The sequence below is a fragment of the Anarhichas minor genome, unplaced genomic scaffold (genome assembly GCF_050575085.1).
Source record: "Anarhichas minor isolate MPS153535 unplaced genomic scaffold, ASM5057508v1 ptg000025l, whole genome shotgun sequence".
Classification (NCBI taxonomy): Eukaryota; Metazoa; Chordata; class Actinopteri; order Perciformes; family Anarhichadidae; genus Anarhichas; species Anarhichas minor.
In genome coordinates, this window is record NW_027466471.1 from 5,027,677 (window position 1) to 5,047,018 (window position 19,342).

Sequence of the window (19,342 nt, forward strand, 5' to 3'; positions counted from 1 at the left end):
CAAGTCAGTATTTGCGAAAAATACCGCTTTCTTTCGACAAATCCCCCCCAAAAAAATGTTACCTTGATGTTGAGTTATGTTTGGCAAACGACGCAGCGTCTGTCTGTGTGTCTGTGTGTGTGTGTGTGTGTGTGTATGTGTGTATGTGTGTGTGTGATTTATGGCATCAGAGTCTTTGTAGAGTCAGAGCTTCCAAAAAACACTCCCTGACATGCGAGTCCATTTCTGCCTCCGCTGTATCAAGTTTAAAGGGCTGGCTGCGCTCCTTTCTGGAGCCATTAATGGCATCAGCAGAGGGGACAGTCCCATGTCCCCGGCTCCGCAGCTGAATTGAAGGACCCACGCGGCGAACGTTTGCCGCTGATTGGAACTGTTGTCGCAGGTTATAATACAGCACAGATTGGTTGATGCTATAGGGGATATCACAGTTATCAAATAATTTGCTATGACATCAGGGTTTTTGTAATTGTAACATTGCAGCAATTTGTGAGCAATCAACCCATTGTGCCACGGGTCAAGTTAGTTTGGCTGTATCTGCCAATCATCTGCAGGGAAAACCCCTGCAGGGATGAAAGGTGTTTCACACACTTCTCCACCTGTATCACATTTCATCAACTATGGAATGGAATCGAGCCCAGGCCCAAAAACAAATATGCTCCTTATTAGAGACAAATAGCATATTTCCATCTCGCCAGATTACGGAGAAGTGAATGCTGCAAGACACTGCTGGTGCTGCTGGGCCGTCAACAAAACCGAAAAAAAAAAACAATCATTCACATTCCGACACTGTCCGGGGGACGGACGAACGCGACTGTCCAAATAACGCGAGAGGAAATTAATCAACTTTGAGGGGGAACTTGAATTGTGCTTGTATGTTTTTTATAGTGGAAGTGGTCCGAGGAGGGGTTGTTCTCGCAGGGGTGAGGTTCTCTAAAAGGTGTTCCAGTGAGAAGGGAAGGTATGGAGTGTTCGCGTCATCACCAGAGCAGTGAGAACCAACTTGTCATCTGTATCATGCTGCCACCTTGTGGCGAAGCTCCGCCAATACATATGTAGATCCTGCAGGATTGGTTTACGTCAGATTAAAGCTCTCTCACAGACTTCCTACTGTAAATTATAAAAAAAACAATGGCACAGAATGGGTTTAATTCAAGAGTGAATGGGAACAGGCATCATCTCAGACACAGGACTCAGGAACAGAGGGGCGTTTGTGTCCCTTTGCCCTCCAGATAAACAATATTAAAGCTGGATCAACTAGTCAAGTTATCAATCAGTTTATTAACAGGAAAAATTGTATCTAAGAATATTTTGATAATCGCTTTGAGTTACAAAAAACAAACAAAAAGCCAACTATTTGCTGGTTCAAACAGATTTTTTTGGTCTTACATGACAGCAATGTGGGTTTCTGGAATGTAAGTTACACAAAACAACCAATTTGAAAACATTACCTTGGAACCAGTAAAGTAAAAAATAATTAATTCATTAATTAAAGAGACCATTAATGGAGAAAATATTTCACAGATAATGAAAACACAATATTCTTATAACATTCTTATAACTCTATAACAACAACAACAACAACAACAAGTAACTACTCCATTGACCCATTTTGCCTCTAATCTTTCCATAATGTAAAACCCAATATAAATGATAATCATTTTATCTTACAGTATGTACAATACAAACACAGCGACAGATTTCACTCCTCACACGATAGCTATTGTTTCGGCAAGAAAAGCCCTGAATGCCAGAGGACACAGCGCATCTCAAAGCAGTTTGTGCTGCGGATTTGACAGCATGTGTGATTCAAATTGTGACCAAATGTTTTCATTTTCCTTATTAAAAATTGTTATTTCTCCACCATGTTGCCCTGAAGTTGTCATAGCAAAAGGCTGTGGATAAATGAGATGCCTTTACAGTGTAAAACTCCAAATCAACTTCATCTAAAAAATAATTGTTCTTTCACGATTGGAAAAATACAATTCTTACAAAATCAGTGCATAACAGCAACTAGTCAATGTACAGTCCACAAAGCTAAAAAAAGCACTAATTATATCAATCCTCTGTAAAAAGAAAAAAAAAAAAAAAAAATGGACAGAGGATCGAATCCCAGTTATTCACAAACTGAACAGCCTCCATTTCATTAAAAAAAATGCCCGACTTCCAGTGTTTGACCCGCAGTCCGATTGCACTTTACGAGACCCTGTGATGCGTTGACAGTGTTCCACGATGGATACGATCCAGTGAGGAGAGAAGGCTGGGGGGGGGGGTCTCCTCAGCTCACAGCACCTCGTCTACATGCGGGTGGCTCTGCTCATCTTCATCGGCCTCCATCTGAAGCTGCTGGTACTTTCTTTTGAAAAACCCAAACTAGAAAGTAAAAGGATTTCAGTTTAGACACAGTTCTAGTTCATACAACAACAACAGAAAGATTGGTTGTGAGCAAGTCCAGTTTTCTTTTGAATCTATAGACATAAAGCTGCGCATTTCTATAAAAGCACAGATCAGGTATATTCTCTTTTCCCACCATGGCAGAGATGAAATATTCATGCCATTCATTTGTTATATAGCTTATATAACAAATAATCTACTGATGTTCCTCTGTGTGTGGTTATTATTGAGGGTCACCTTCCACAGCAGCCCAACGGCCAGAGCCAACAGCAGCAGTCCGCCGATGACGCTGCCGACTATCACTCCCACTGGAACGTGGCCTTTCTCTCCGGGTTTACTGATCACCACCACCACCTGGACAGCAGGAGGACAGGAGACACGGTCTGTCTCACATCTAATTCGACATGAGACTACGGCCACTGAAAAACCCAGAGCAACAGAAATCTCAAACATCTTACCGGTAGCTGTTTGAGGCCGATGACGAGCAGATCGGGGTTCGAGGTCTCGACGTCGACCTCGGAGGTCAGCTCGACGGTCTGATAGGTGGCCTGGCGTGACAAGTTTTTACAAGTGAGAGCGCCATTTAAAACTACAAGCGTGAATTTGTTTAATCAGTCATCTGAGAAACGGAGGTAAAAGCAGACAAAACAACCAGTAGTAAAAACAAATGTGTTATCAGTGTTATAATTTACCGAAATAAAGGTGCCACTCCAGATCCTTGTTTTGACTTTCACAAAGTAGTCGCTTTTAATTTCCGTGTCCTTGAGGATGCATTTGATGTACTCGCACTTTGCACTCTTGCAGTCCTGTCAGTTAAAAAAAAAAAAAAAAACAACATTAACAAAAGGAAATCAGTAAACAATGCAAGGCAAAATTAAAAAAAAAAAAACTTTTATTCTGCATCTGGGTTATTTAAAATAAACAAGACAACAATGTATATTCAATTATAGATATTAGTTTAAACTATACGAGTTGAGCTGATTTAGAGGAATAAAAACAATATGAATTAAAATAAAGTAAAGTATTATTTCAAAACTATTCTATACATAAAACATGAAGATCAATAATATCTGTTTATGCAGTTTGTAACTTAATAATTCATTTACTTTCATAGAAAATATAAAGCGACAGGAATTATGCTTCCAATCACATATATAGAAGAATATTATAACATCGCTTGTGTGCAAAATATTTCAATATGTTTTTTATTAAATCACGTATTGAGAAACATGCTTTAGGTTCCTCACGTGCACGAATTTGGAAGTGTGCCTCGCTAGCTTCTCTCAGTGAAAACACAAGGTGAGAAGAAGAGTTGACATATGTGTACAAAGATGAGAACATGCCGAGGAGTAAGTGACTGACCAGTTTCTCCGTCCCTCTGAGACTCTCCTCGGAGAAGGACACTTTGTGGCTCTTCACTCCGATCTTCAGAGGATCCACCAGGCTGCTGGAGTCACAGCTGACAGCACCTCCCTGCAGGCAGAGAATTTATTCCATCAATAAATGACAGTCCAAATCCCACAGGAAAAAGTCAAAGACGTTTTTACTAAACTTGGCTTTAAAGTTTTGAGATACCACATTGCATATTGGGTGTCAACCATGGCATTTATTAATGTATTTATTATGTGTTTAAACTCTTTAAGAAGCTGCTGGTATTTGGTAACTGAGTACTCACTCTCTGCGTGTCCACACTGGTGACATAGAGGAGCTGATTTCCTCCTTTAGTGGTCACTGGCAGAGCGATGGTCAGATACAGGAGGCTGACAGGGAAGTTACTTGTTGAAACCTTGAAACACAATTTGTTTTAATTCATATATTAATATAACAAATACAATGATGAATTAGATTAGGACAATTTAAGACACAGATTCAGTAATCGCACCTTCACTGTGAAGTTAAACTCTGGGCCGATGTCATCGAGACTCTTCACCGTTGTTACCACGGGAACGGCGGCATCTGCCACGTAGAAATTGATATTTGACTGCCTGGGACAAAGAGAGCACAACTTTTTGTTTTAGTTTCCATCGTCAACTGTCAATTTCAGGGTGCGATTAAAATTAGAAAAAAAAACGGAATCACCTGGACAAAACAATCCCTGCATCATAGCGCACAGGAATGGATATGTCCACCGTGTTGTCTGCAGGTCTTTCCTCTTCACCATCGCTGTAAAGATTTTTATTTTTATTATTTTTTTAAATAAAAGGTACAGAACATTATCACAGGGTCAACAATTTTGATTAAGAGTCACAATCTTTTATTGAATTTCTAACTATTCCAGTGTACCTCTTGGCCTCAAATTTCACCTCGGCTTGGTTTTGCAGCTGGTCAAGATTGTAATCGAAATTCATCTGAAATGTCACCTGTAATTGAATAACAATTAAATACATTTGCACAGCCCAAAAATCTGTTCAAAATAGTTCATAATAGTAAAGAAATATTTGACTTTACTTACTTCCTGGTCTGTCTTTAATGCTGGGTATCCCACTTGGCAGGTGACGGTTTGTGTTTGTGTTGAGGTGCATTGGACTCCGTCCGTCTGTGAATTCATAAATCTGAATAGTAAATAACTTCTATGTTGTTGTATTACACTAACAATACATGACAATGAGGCTTTTAATGTCATTCAAATAACTTCAGCAGCACAGACAGAAAAGTGCAAAACATACACTTAACACTCTTTTTGTTCTAGTCAACTATTTCTGTAAATGTTGAAAAATGGGTTCAATTAATGGGGAAAAGGGTGTTCAAGGATTTGATGATCCTACATTTATTTAGTGTAAATGTGCCCTTTTTCACTCACAGGAGGAAAGACGGAGGAGTAGAAGAGGTTGCCGGAGTAGGTCGCCAAGACCTGAGTGTTGTACGCGTTCTCCTTTTTGTTCTTCACGACGACTTCAAACGACAGCTCCCGGTTATTGGCGCTGGCCAGGACGGGAGCTAAGCTATAACACAAGAGCTCAGATTACTGTACTCCGCAGTTTAGCAATAAGAAGGAATCTCACCGTGAGCTGTGGGTGACTTATTCGTATTGTTTTAAAGATGAAGTCAACTGGATGAACCCTAAATTGCACAATACAGCATATTATGTAGGAATGAATCACGGGGCCGTCGCTTCCATCGTGAAGCACAAAACGCAGCACACAACCAAATGTACAAACATGAAAAATCCACAGCAGCTGCAAAACCGCATGCAATCAAATGTGTGTGAAAGTGTCTCCAAGGTCTCTTTAAAGTTCTTCTTCCTGCACATATCTCCCAAACTTTATGCGTTTTTTTTCCAAGCACACGAGTCTGACTCGACCATTTGATGGGCTATGACGTTGCTTTGTACACTGGGAAACTCTAATTTGTGCAGCTCTATTGGCAATTAAGACAGACTCATGTAACAGAGAAAATAGAAATTGACGTAATGGTTGTTAAGAGTTACCAGGGAATAACAGGTATATTTTTTTCCAAATGAAGTCTTCACACAATCTGCTGTATAAATGTATGCACAACTCGGTAAATTATTAAAAAAACAGGGCTTTGAAGACGGTGCTGTAATATCAGCTGCTCAGAATGTGAGCTCAGTACATCCTCCAGGAGTTGCTAGACGGGCATTCCACATAGTCCTGTTTACAAATGTGAACTTTGAATGTGCACCACAATGTACAATATCAGAATAAATATGTGTCGTTGAGAATCAATATAGCAGCTGACTCTGACGTAAAAAAAAAAAAAAAATGGTTTCACAAATCCACATTCAAGCCCATAGTGATACTTTTGGAGGAGTGGCTTTGAAAGGAAGGCCTGAAGGGACGGGCTGTCAGTGGAGCCGACTTGGTGACTTTCCCTGCTAGATTTAGCAACTTTCGGAGCTAGCGCTGCGAGCTTCTGTAATTGGAAAAGTATTGGCAACCCTGGGCTGGGTTTTTCTGTTGGATAGTGTTTCAAAATGTTGCGTACTCTTGCTAGTGTCTCAAAATCACCAACCCCTAGCTTGAAGATAATCACCTCGCCTCACAAGTGACTCATAAGGAAGGACAAAGCCTGGTCCAGGCAAGTTCCATCACACACAGCATTATTTCTACTCTCCACTTCAACGCTAAATGAACAACAACAAAATCCTTTATCCTGAGGAAACCATCACACATCAAGTGAAACCACGGAACAGAGTATTATCTTGTGTTTACATCTAAACTGTATATTATACATATAATGGTCAGCAAGTATGACATGTTACTTCTTGCACAAACGAGGTCAGTGATTCTCACCTGGAAGCTGTTGTGTCTGTCTTCACACTCAGCACCAGATCACTGACACACACGTCATCAGAGCCGCAGTCTTTTGTGAATGGGACCTGAAATGACAACAGAGCAGCAAACTCACATAACAATAAGGGAATCTATTATATATCTACTGCATTGGATGAACTTTAATCCTGTGTTTAGTGTGTTAATATGAGAGCTTGCGTGACTTTAGTGAATCACTTTAAAAGTTTTAAAAAGACAGTAATCACACAGCATGTCATCTTAAATAACCGGGCAGACGACTCTGCAACATAACAACTATGTTTAACGTCTTCGTCACCTGATCTGTTTCCTGTAGACCTTTCTGAAGACCCAAAGGCTAAACAAAAAAACGATTGAACAGAGACTCAGAGAAATCGTGTACTGTACAAGTCACTTACAAAGAACTCAAAGGCACTTGGAGACGACATATCGAGGACCGGGTTCACATCTGCATTCTGCTGCTCGATCTCTATTTTCAGACTGAGGGAATTGACAAAGTCTGGCGCCTCCTGTTGAAGAAACCACACAGGGACAAATCAGCAGATTATTTTCAGAATACTTGATTTGGAAAAAAAAAGAAAAGAAATATGAAGTAATATCTCTGCAAGCCTAACCCTATCTAATAAAATGTGTCAATTATGCTCTTCGGTGACTGCAAAACAGAGGATTTTCATCCATTACCTGAACATAAACCTGGTAGTCCAGACACAGGGGCGCAGAAGATATTTTAGCTTTTTCTGTGAGTAAGCGCTCATTGTTTTTAGTGAACAGTCCTCTTGACGTCACTCGTGAAGCCTGCAGGTCAGCGTCCAGGGTCAAAGTGTAGGATATATCTGAAAGAAGAAGAGCGCTATATTTTTGTCTTGAAAATGATCCATGAACATCTTAGGAGTTCGACATTTTGGGAAATTCTTGTATTCACTTTCTTGCCTGAGAGTTAGACGGGAAGATTGATAGCACCCTCATGTCTGTACACTAGATATAAGGCTATAGCCGGCAGCCCGTTAGCTTAGCTTAGCATAAAGACTGAAAACACGGGCAACCAGCCAGCCTGGCTCTCCGAAAGTAACAAATCCACCAACTAGTAAACTGCAACTTGTCAATTTTGACAAGGTGCGCGGAGCTGGATTTTTCTAACTAGCTTGTGGCTCTAGCTTCATATTTATTGTACAGACATGAGAGTGGTTTTGATCTTCACATTGACTCTCAACAAGAATGTAAACAAGGCAAAGTGTATTTCCCAAAACTATAATTTAAAGGCGCTGAATTCCAAATTCAGGGCGATGGGATCAGGACGCCACTATTGGTGCTAACTGCTGTATGAGCGCAGCGCAAAGTGGTGCCGATTAGTTAGCCAGTGGGGCACGCTCACTGGTAGTCACATGCACTAACATGCACGCACGGCCAGACCAGCTACGTAAACAAAGAAGCTCGGATTACAACACACACAGAGGGAGAGTGACTTCATTCTCTGCTCAGGACGCCATTACTTATACATCCTTACATAACAAATAGTTGTTTGCTGTTATATTAAAGCTCTGAATTCTAAATGTAGCACCTTTAAGTAACAGGAATCTACTTATTCTTGAGAAGAGGATTTACCAATGGGTCCAACTGGTTTCTTAGGCCTGAATGCAGCAGTGAAACAGAGGTTGGTGTTGAAACACGTAAGCTTGCGTCCATTAATGTCACAGGGTTTGTTGAAAATGTTGATTTTATCGGGGTTGAAAGAAGCTTTAGCCGAGACGGACGCCACACCTCTGGACCTGAAAACCAAATGCAGCTTTAAATGATCGTGAACAGCCTTGCTGATTCTATAATATAATGTGGCCAATCATGACATTATTTACCCAGGTTCTAATCACTCACAGTTTATTACAGGTTGCCAAACTTACCAGAGCTGCACCACTTTGCCATATGCGCCAATGGAGATGTCAGGGATAGTATCATCATTCAGGTCTTTGTCGCTATCTAGGGACCTTCCAAAATACTGCAACTGAGGATCCAGTTTGGAGCCAAAGATTCTCTGGAACAGATTATCAACAATGATGAGTCTAATTATTACAGAGAAACTAAATGGTGTGTTTGTTTAGCTTCAACTAAAACTAAAAAACTTCCATAACAGACTTTCTGTCAGTTTGATACGAATGTCTCTCCGTACCTGTGAGAACTGTTTGTTTATTGCCTTCTTCTCCCCGTTGTAGATGTAGATGACACCTTTCCCTTTGTCCTCTAACGGAGCTCCAACCACAACGTCGTTGTAACCGTCGAGGTCCAGGTCAGGAACGGCAGAGATGGCCATCCCAAAGCGTGCGTTCTCAGTCGGGGGCGGACCACTGAGGAATCCTTGCTCGTTCAGTATACCCTTCAGATCGTTACAACAGAGAATATGATGTATATGGTGCTACAGTTCCTTTCAATTTCAAGAAAACTACAAATGAAATCCAGCTTTGAGAATATATTATTTCCTACATTGCACCCACCAAGTGACATGTCACCCATATTTTACCTTGGTGACAGAGAAGAGGTAAACCCTGCCTTCCTCTCTCTTCAGATCGCTCATGAACATGGGCGCACCGACCAGCAGGAGGTCCGTCACCCCGTCTCTGTCCACATCCAGGGGGCACAGGACGCTTCCAAAGTACGACCCAATCTAGGACAACAAGTGCACATCTAGTTGGTTTCTACGTGTACACAGTTGGTTCACAAAATGTGAATACCACATCCCTCTATTATCGGTACCTGTTTTCCTCGCTCTGAGTCGATGATAGTAGTCTGCTTCTGGACGTTGACGGTGTAGACGATAACTTGTCCGGAGTGGTTGGAGCGAGGTGCGCCAGCCACAAAGTATTCTGTAAGTCTGTCGCTCAGCGTGGTGACAGAATAACCTGGAAATTACCATAAATAACACATTTAAATAGCCAACATCTGAACTTTGGACAACTTCTGACTTAAACAGTGGCAAATGTAACTAAAAACATTTATTCAAGTTCTGTACTCTATTTAGTATTTCCATTTGTTTATGCTACTTGAAGCTACTATTTGAAAGGTATAATTACTAGTTACTTTGCCAATGAAGGGCTCTGCACACCTACACACAGGTGTTGAAAATGGTATTACAAAAAGCAGTGTTTGTCCAGCGCCACACAAACATAAACTCACTCACGCACACATTACTCTGGCTGGTTAGACCTCTAGGCAGGCGTGGGTTGGGTGGAGCTATTCTGAGAAGTAAGTGATTTCACTAAACTCTATGACAAGAAAAATAACAGGGGAAGTGTTCCTGCTTCAACACGTATGAGGTTTACAACAGCGAGAAGGAGATGTCAACCAAGAAGAGCGGTTTGTACACTGTCCGAAGCAGAAGCACAAAAAAGCGACATAAGTGATAATACCTCTAATAATGCATTGTTATATAATAACAATGCATTATTATTATTTATAACACCACTAAACTCTAAAAGGTAGTTATAATCTGCTCTTCCTCTGCAAGCTACAGCATTACAAATGCTGCTTATACTTAAATGCATCAAATAAATGAATAAATAATAATAATAATAATAATAATGATAATAATAATAACTAACTATGACAGCCTGGTGTTAGTAATGTTAGAAGTACAATATATATATATGTAATATATGGTGGCTCTAACCCTGTAGCTTCCACTGAATGTTTCTGTAGAATACTCATTACAGATGATGCAAAAGAAATGTCACGATGTTCCGCTTCTCAGAAAAAAGGTGGTGACACATGCAGTGGCGAGAAGCTTGCGATTTTACAAATCCGTTCACGCTCAAAAACACCACAGATATTTAGAAAATAGAGTTTTGTTGTTTAAAAACACTATAAGTGCCAAAGCAGGGCAGCTGCAGTGATTACGCTTGTATTTCTCGCTTAGCGAAAAACACTCGAGAACAGCCACCCTCCACTCCCAATCCTGCCTTGTTTCATGCAAAGATTTTCAAGAAACAGGATCAAAACGTAAATGCAGAGGACCGCTGTAAATTCCTACCCAGTAATGAGCTGTGGTTTCTGTCTTGAAGTGTTCCCGCAAAGGCTGAGAAGGGGAGAATGTCTGCTTTGGACCCCTTTTGATGGACGACAGTCCCGCTCCAGGCGTAGGCCCCCACTGCTCCCAGCATCATCACATCCTTAAACAGCACAGGTCAAAGACCAGTCAGCGGATAACATACAAACAACACTGTGGATCACAGCATTCGTATTTTTGGTCAGGGTTGAAACCACCATTCATTTATTTTTTTCCATATCAAAGGTTTTGAAATGTATCAAAGGGATTTATTTTTCTGTAAAAACAAAGAAAAATTATGAAAACCACAAATGGCGCGCAGTGTGAGAACAGAACATTTTCTAAATGCCAATAAAAAGAAGGCAGCTCCTTAAGTTCGCGGTCAGACTGCTGTGGAAAAAAAAATGTTCGGCTTCCTCTTTTCTTTCAGTGAGAACTCCGCGTTGTTGCAGCAGGAGGGCTGTTGTGAAAGGGGTAGTCAGTCAGACTCTGTGACCAGCTTTGTTGTCACTTCAAACAAACCTCCACCACATAAGGTATTTTGATAGCTGCAGTAAATGAGGGTTACTTTACTCTATTTAATCAATGTATCATGTATTTTCATAGCTTTGATAGCATAAACTGGTAGCTGGTGTATGTGGAACATGCCATTTTCCCCCACTGTTGACCCTGTGGTGTCAGAATCACTGTATGTGATGTGTGGCAGATTATGGAGTAAACTTTAGTTTTCACACACTGCTTTGGCCAAATCCATGCGAGTGCACAAAGCAGGTTCAGTAGAAAATAATTTAGCATGAATCGAATTTTACTATTTTCCTCGCAAATATTGACTCAGGAGAAGAACATTGCTGCTGTGATAACTTCACACATTTGTAAAATTCTCTCCCGAAGGAGCACAAAACCAATGTGCCACAACTTGACATCTGATTAGTCTTCAAACTGGACTTCTTTTACCAGGTTACACACCGCCACAAGCGACAAACCCCCGTTATGTTTTCTTCTGCAGCGCTTTTGCACGTTTGAGTGTTTAAAAAAACAAAACAAAAAAAAAACTTGCTTCGTCACAACAAACACAAACGTTTTAGAGGCGTTCAAGGCGGCGCTCTGTACCTGTTTGCTGGAGTAGTGAGCACTGAATCCGACCTGGGACATCTCCATCTCGAAGTTGTCACCCCCTTTCCCAGTGCCTTGTGGGAACAGAGAATCGTGTTAACGCCAGAATCAAAAGCAGTGGGGCAGATCCAGAATCAGACAAAGGATGTGCGTAAGAAGAAGAAGAAAAAAGAAACACATTTTCTTTTGATCTCTCTTGGGATCTTTGGCTTGGATGAGTAGTAGAGTGTTTGAATGAGCATGCAGTGTAAAGTAGATTACACATGCAGCGCCTGCAACAACAAGAGGGGGATCATGCACCTTCTATGTTGAAGATGCGGCTCCCCAATGTTCCAGCGATGGTGGAGAGGGCCGCCTCCTCCGACACGTTGAAGAAGTACTTCTCTTTGGGTACGCTGGCGATGGACTTGATTTCTGCTATCAGGTTGTCTGTGTTGATGTTTTCTCTGGAGTAATAACCCAGGACCTAGGGAGAAAAGAAAATGAGGAAACACCGCAAAATCAGGATTGCAAAGAGGGAAAAGAATGTATGCAAATATAAGCTATATAAGAATTATTATCATGTAGATTAACAGTAAACTACTGGCAGCAGTGTTCACTTTACAGTAATTTGCTGTATTTTCTTGATTTTACCGTAGACTACTGGCAGCAAAGTTGCCAGTACATTACTGTTTTTCTACAGTTTATTTACTGTAAATGTAATGTTACTGTTATACTACCGTCTACTAAGACACAGCAAAGTGCTGTATTTTATTGAATTAAGTGGTAGCAGGGTAGTCAGTACAATATTGTTTTTTTATTACATTAACAATGTAATTTTTCCATAATTTCAAATACAATACCATGTAGTCATTTTTGTAAATATGTCAGTATTTATGACAGCAATTACTATGGGTTAAGCACTGCCTAACCTTGATTAGAAACTTTAATGTGATATCCAATGCTATGCAGTCAGCATGCAGGCATCATTCATATTTACTGAGATAAATATAAACGAACTATAAATATACTGTATATAATTAGCAGTAAGTGGCAGGCCATTACTTACAGCGATACCGAAGCGGGTGATGCCTTGCTTCTCGCAGTCGGCAATGACATCTTCTCTGGAGTCCTTGTCGTGAGACTCTCCATCGGTGACGACCACCATCACCTTGGCGGCGCCTGGTCGACCGCCGTTACTTTCGTGGAAACCCCACTGACTGAAGAGAGAAGACACAGTGGGCACTCTTTTTTTTGTTACTGTTTGTGGATTTATCATTAAAAAGAAATGTTCATAAGAAATTTAAAACTTAAAAAAATTTAATAAAATGATGTACCAGCATTAAAATGACAATTCATCCTGATCAGGTAATAGTAAAACGGACAAGACAGACGGACCAGCATACAAATTATAAGAAAGTACAATAAACAGATCAAATACATAGGTAAACAAATAAACAGAAATGCATGAAAGGCAGTTTTAGTGCAGCACCAACCTCGCAAATCGGATGGCATTGAAGGTGTTGGTCAAACCACCGGTCATTTGTGTGATTTTGGATGCTGCAGCCATTACCTCATCTTTGGTTTTATACTGGTTGAGTTTGAGTTCAAACTTGAAATCAACGGCGTACTGAATGACGCTGACCTGGCGTGATAAAGCACAGAGAGCTGTCAGCACACTGACCACAACATCATCCCCTGCTTGATCTCTGCTTGAATTTCCCCGTCAATTAAACGCGATGTTACCTGTGTGGTTTTGGGCCCGATGTCAAGTCCAGGTATCAATTTCTGGAGGAAATTGATCATTGGAGGCCAAGGGAAAATGCTGTTGGAGCCGTCCAGAACAATCACGATGTCCATCGGCCCTCCGCATGCTAGAGAGACACATAGTGACACATTTGAGCAGCGCTGATGAATGGAACCGATGCTGACCAACGTATTTTATATCTTCAAAAATCAAACCCAGTAGACAAATGATAATAAAGGAAAAGGATAATTCAAACTTAGCCATGTCTCGTGTTAGAAATGTTGCTGTTTGTAAGCCAACATTAAATATATGATGTTACAGCCTCCCATAAGCAAAATAGTCCCAAGTCGACATTAACACATGAGGACACAACATGGCAACAGAATGTGTGTCACTGTGATGGATTTATAATCTGATATTAACTGAAGCCTGTCTTAAAAATATCTAACCAAACAAAGCTCAACATGTCCATAATCAACATATACATACATATATATATATATATAAAAAGTCAGATCTTACACTGGATGGCAGGAGAGAAGGCGGGTTGCGGTTTAAAGAGGGGGCTCATTTTTGTACATATTCCTGGGTAGAAGATCTGATCACCACAGCTTTGTCCCCAAAGAGGTCCGCACATCTGTATCAGACGAGAGGAGACTTTTCAGAGGTCCCAACACGCTCTCACGTCTGGGTTTAACAGTGAATTGAATGGTTGTTGATTGCAAGTTGGACTTAAGTCACATCAAAGTGTTCTGGTGTTAAAGAACAGCTATTTAACGGTCTTAAATAGCAGTCGTGCAGTGGCTGATGTCTTTATTTAACAACACTGCTTGCCGGTGCAGCTATTCACCTCAGCCACCGACATACTTCCTTCTTCGAGACACAAACATTTGATGTAAATTTCAAAAAGGAAGTCATGACTTCACCGGTTCTTGGTCACGCCGCTGCGCTAAACATGCATCAACAATTTGAATATTCCATCGAAGCCGGTATCATAATAAATTGCCAAACACAAAGACAAGAAGTAGATTCATAAGAAAAATGTTCTATTTTAGGTTGAAAAGAAGAGAAAAAAAACTGCCAATCTCTGAAACAGCATGATTTCCCTTCAGTCCTGGGTGTGAACACACGTACCATCAAACCATTGACATCAGGCATCCGGGTAAGAGTCAAACCCAGGCACATCTGGTCGTTGACGTTTTTAACATCAGGCATACTCACAGAATCTGTGGATGAAGTGGCAAGGACAACAAATTAGCTCACATATTAAAGTTCAGTTAAATCTGGAATTTGTTTAATTATTAGCTCAAAGTGTGAACAAAATACAGGCGTTGCTGCAAATCAGAGAGAAAGCCAAATATCTGGAGACCTCCTGAATTTGTTTGAAGGCACTGCTCTGTTTAGGCATTTTAAGTGCACGGCCAATGTTTGGTGGGAGAGGTCAGAGGTTAAACAACAAAACCCCAGACCGTACCTTGAAGATTGAGCTTGTCACAGCTGTTTCTGGAGCCCGAGATTTGACACTTGTAAACATCCCCCTTCCTGTTTGTGTTGAAACCACTCCACGGGGCGCTGACCAGGAGCCTGCAAAAAAACAACAACGGTATTCATCTCTGAAGGTTCCTGTGCGCAGTGCATGACCGGCTGCACACACAGCAGTCCACGAGACTCATCCAAATCATTTGACGCTGACAACGGTCACACAACGTCTAATCTATAGATGCTGACTCGTGGTATTCACAATAAAAGCTAGGTAATCTTACTGCTTTCAAACTTCCCCGCAGTGGGCCAATTGTAAGACCAAAGCGAAACGAAATGAGCATAAACATCACTCTGTAACACAGTAAGCGTGTGCCGACAAGTCCGCCATGTCATTCTTTTAATGTTTTAACAAACAGCAAACAAGTTTCTACAAGTTCCCACAGAAAGTATCAACTTCAAATACTTTATTAACCCCCCCCACCCCCACCCCCACGCACACACTTCACCAGTAAGGTGACAATGTATTCCCAATAATGCTAAGATGACCTAATACACCACTTCAGTGTCACATCCCCCACAGTGTCAAATAAGGCACGAATAACGGGACACATCGTTCTTCTCCAGACAGTGAGCTACTCTGCGAGACCGTGACTCAGAGTACACAACATCCAGACATCACTGAGAGGCTCGGTTACTGTTTAACTAAAATGACGAAATATACGTGGCTCCAAACGGGGTGTTGCTACATTGTTGCATGACTTGGAATCTTTGTTATATGATTCAGCAGTGTAACAACTTATCAGTAGAGCTCGTCCAATAATTCAAAAAATACATTTTTTTTAACTCCCAAATATTTGTATCTGCCTCTAAAATCTAGTAGTGACTGTGCTATATATAAGATAATCTTGTTATTAATGCCACAGCGGGAACATTTTTGCAGCATTACAGCAGCAGAGTGGATAGTGAGAGTGGATAGTACTAACAAGTAGTAAATAAGTAAAAGAAAAACAACATCAAAACAAGTATAATAAACAAGTAATCGCACAGTAAAGGTATAATAAATAAGTAAAAATCAATTTCCTGGGAAAAAAGCTAACAGCCGAGTCAGCATATCTGTGAGGCTGTGCATGGCCACATTTGGTGCTCTGACGAACTGTAAATGCTGATGTCGGTATGCTAAAATGTCTCATTCCAGTAAAAAAAAACACAAATGTAAAACCTCATGGTGGTGCTGGAGGGAAAGTCAGGGGTGAACATCGGTACGATAGCAATCCATTTATTTAAAACATTTCAGTCTGAACAAAAGCTAGAAACAAGTGGAGGTACATTGGTGTTGAACTCCTGTTTTTTTCCATTCCCCTTTAGTTAAAATGCAAAATATTGACAGCCGAGCTGGCCTCACATGAACTGAGCTGTTTGTCTTTTTTAAACCAAGGTGTCCGTTGCAACAAACCCGTGAATAGGTGACGATTAAGAGAAGCAATCCTCGGCTTCAGTGTCGTCACCAGTACTGGCTTTAGTGGTGGTATAGCATATCGGTGTGGGCGGTTGTTTACAGAATACCTAGACGCTGCTGATAACCACGTGCATCTCTGCACGGCGACAGGCCTTTCATTTGCTAAAATGGATACTTCTACCAGGAAGAAATCCTCCCTGGCGTGACGGTTGTTGTACACCAACAACTTGCACAGCCTTGAGATTTCAACCCTGTAGAGTATCTTTGGGATTAGGTACATGGGTTTTTGTTTTGTCATGCAGTCAGCAGTTTGAAACTCAGTCAGTATAGACCAAGACTGATCCCTGTGAAGCATGTCTCCAAATTGTTTTACCTGGAATTCAGCCCGTCCTGGTGCAGAGGCTTGTATTGACGGGTTGGCCCACTGAACGTGTATCTGCACCTTGTTTGCTCAAGAATAAAACTTCTCTCTGCGTAATATTCACATAGCCTGCGGATGTTATTATCTTCTCCACCTTTATTGCTCTATCAAAGAAATATTAACAAAATGAATGATTTACCGGACCACTACTTGAAAGCTATACACAGCACCATGGACAAGACGCATGTCTGTGATGGAAATAAAAAAAAGTGAGGCAGTCTGAAGAGAATAAAACGCTTGAATTGATACCATTTGCCTTCGTGGTTTGTCGCTTGTTGGACCGCGTAGCCAAACTCCTCCTCCGCCGGCCCGCTGAAAATCTTGGCGCCTGCGGTGCCGACGTTGAAGGACTGCGAGGGCCGGATTCTGTCAGCTGGTGGAGGAGAAAGATGGGGTCGCATGACAGTGACACTGATCAACATAATATATATATATATATATATACATATATATATATATATATATATATACATATACATACAGTATATATACATATATATACACACATATATATATATACATATATACATATACATAAACACAAATAGGCCCACAACAAATACTGATAAATGTAATATTGATATATATATCACTATTTTGCATGTTTGTCGGCATATTTGTGTTTCTAAAAGTCAAAACAAAACTGTTATGAGGACTCTGGTTGTTTATGGGGGACAGGTTTCACGTTTTACCTTTCAGCAACATCAGACATACTGACTTCCTCTTTTTGAGTGGTGTGGGTGGTTTTAATGGCTGAATCATGTACTTAAAAAAAAAACCACATCAGCTTGACGCACGAATGGCATGGCAGCCCACTGAAATAGCTCTACAACACAGGAAGGTTGTACTCATGGAGTGTTACAGATTGCCTCCATAGACACTGCTCATCCTGGAACTCCCCCCCCCCCCAGGATATGTGATTGAGTGAGTCTTTCTGCAGAATCAGACCCACATGCCCGTACAGGCAGAGCTCAGCTATCAGCCCTCCCTCCTACTACCCCACCTCAGTCGGCAGGCAGAGGAATGTGGATGGGTTCTGGACTCGAGAGACCTTCACTTGCACACCCAGGATCAAGCCACGCCTGTTTACCTGCAGCGCAAAGTAACACTTTGCCTCCTTCTGGGGCTCCGCAACAATAACCCAGAAAACAACACGTTCTTTCATCTTCAGAAATAAATGTGCATAACAGGAGAATCATTTCAAACGTCCAGCTGCTGCTTACAGAGCAGACATCGAGCAACGCACCACATTACTTCTTTTTCTCTAATATACACGCCATGCGATGCACAGTGAGACATGAACCGATCCGGATTTTAATCCATGTGGGTTAATTTTGGATCATGCGTTTGTAAACAGAGGAAGAAACTTCGCTTGGTCGATGGGAAATACATTGCAAAACAAAAGCACTTCCAGGCAGTAAGACTGAGTCTATGCTCCTGTGCTGCTCTTCAGGTGTCTTTAAAGTGTATAAAACAGTTTAATAATCACATTAAATCCACTAATAAAACCGATTTTATGAAAACGACATTAAAAAGATTAGCTTTTTGTGGCGAAAATATTTGCATCTTTTTTCTTCTTCGGGTGAGGGAATGGTGGAAATAACAGGTTGAAAGTGTAAAAAAACAAACTCAGTACTTACTAATGACTATCACAGTGAAGAAGACTCGCCCCCAGCAGAACTCCATCGTCGTCCTTTATTCCATTGGTGTGAGCCGATTGAATGGAGCCGCACGCACTTGTTGTCAAAGTCGTGGCTGCGCAGCGCGCCGGGAGTCAGCAGCGGTGACGCGCCGGACGCGTTCTCTAAATAAGGACAGGCTGTCTGCCCTCTTACCTGTCGAAAGACAAACTTTGGACTTTGCAGGTGTGGCCGAAGGGTGTGAAGTGAAGTCTGTGACTGAAGTCGAAGGAAATCCAGTTGAGATCAGGCGAAGAGCTGAAGAGGAGCCTCAGACGGGCGAATGTCATGACGAAGTTTAAAATTTACTGGTAAAAAAATAAAAATAAAAATAAAAATCTAATCTAAATTCAAAGGGAAGCAAAAGGGGAAAAAACTGTTCAAAACAAGTCCACACCCATGAGGCTTAATTTCAATCTCTTGTAATTGTTATTCCACAGCCACAACACCAGCGGACAAACAACACTTACATCAACAGATGTCAAATAAAAGAAATCCACATGAGACTTGTCTCATGTCTCATCCTCTTGAACCCTGTAATTTATTTATTACATGCAGCTCTTTGCAGAGAGTTGAGAGACAAGAAAAATAAAAATGTAGAATATGAAGAAACAAAAGCCCAAACCATAGAAGGTCTATTATAAGATAGTTAGAAGAATGACCACCGTTTTTATGGGTTTTTTTTCCATCACTGGAAGACAATGATGTAAGAGAGTTTTTAATTGGACCATATGTGTTATAGAGACTATAAAGGATGTGGGTGGGGTGGTGAG

The 19,342-nt window shown here is 41.0% G+C and overlaps 1 protein-coding gene across 1 annotated transcript; it reads right to left on the reverse strand.

Annotated features, from left to right (window-relative positions):
• Positions 1–1,265: 1,265 nt before the first annotated feature.
• itga2.2 (integrin, alpha 2 (CD49B, alpha 2 subunit of VLA-2 receptor), tandem duplicate 2) lies at positions 1,266–19,342 on the reverse strand. The gene is made up of 30 exons (XM_076099659.1): positions 18,531–19,342; positions 17,140–17,263; positions 15,006–15,115; positions 14,666–14,757; positions 14,054–14,168; positions 13,531–13,658; positions 13,281–13,429; positions 12,854–13,004; positions 12,106–12,271; positions 11,803–11,879; positions 10,678–10,816; positions 9,405–9,550; positions 9,172–9,315; positions 8,824–9,027; positions 8,558–8,688; positions 8,265–8,428; positions 7,344–7,495; positions 7,061–7,171; positions 6,645–6,730; positions 5,192–5,333; positions 4,844–4,927; positions 4,675–4,751; positions 4,471–4,554; positions 4,274–4,376; positions 4,067–4,177; positions 3,754–3,864; positions 3,084–3,197; positions 2,850–2,939; positions 2,629–2,745; positions 1,266–2,370 (listed from the first exon to the last, which is right to left on the reverse strand). Exons 1-30 carry the CDS (start codon positions 18,574–18,576, stop codon positions 2,281–2,283), a joined length of 3,558 nt encoding a protein of 1,185 aa, XP_075955774.1. The 5' UTR covers positions 18,577–19,342; the 3' UTR covers positions 1,266–2,280.

What these genes read in the sequence shown, in the direction of transcription:
- itga2.2 (XM_076099659.1), bottom strand. Translation starts at nt 18,576, where the DNA reads ATGGAGTTCTGCTGGGGGCGAGTCTTCTTCACTGTGATAGTCATTA. An exon ending in TCGGGCCCAAAACCACACAG is followed by an intron (nt 13,430 to 13,530) that starts GTAACATCGCGT and finishes TTATCACGCCAG; the next exon opens with GTCAGCGTCATTCAGTACGC. An exon ending in ACAGACACAACAGCTTCCAG is followed by an intron (nt 5,334 to 6,644) that starts GTGAGAATCACT and finishes CTTGTGTTATAG; the next exon opens with CTTAGCTCCCGTCCTGGCCA.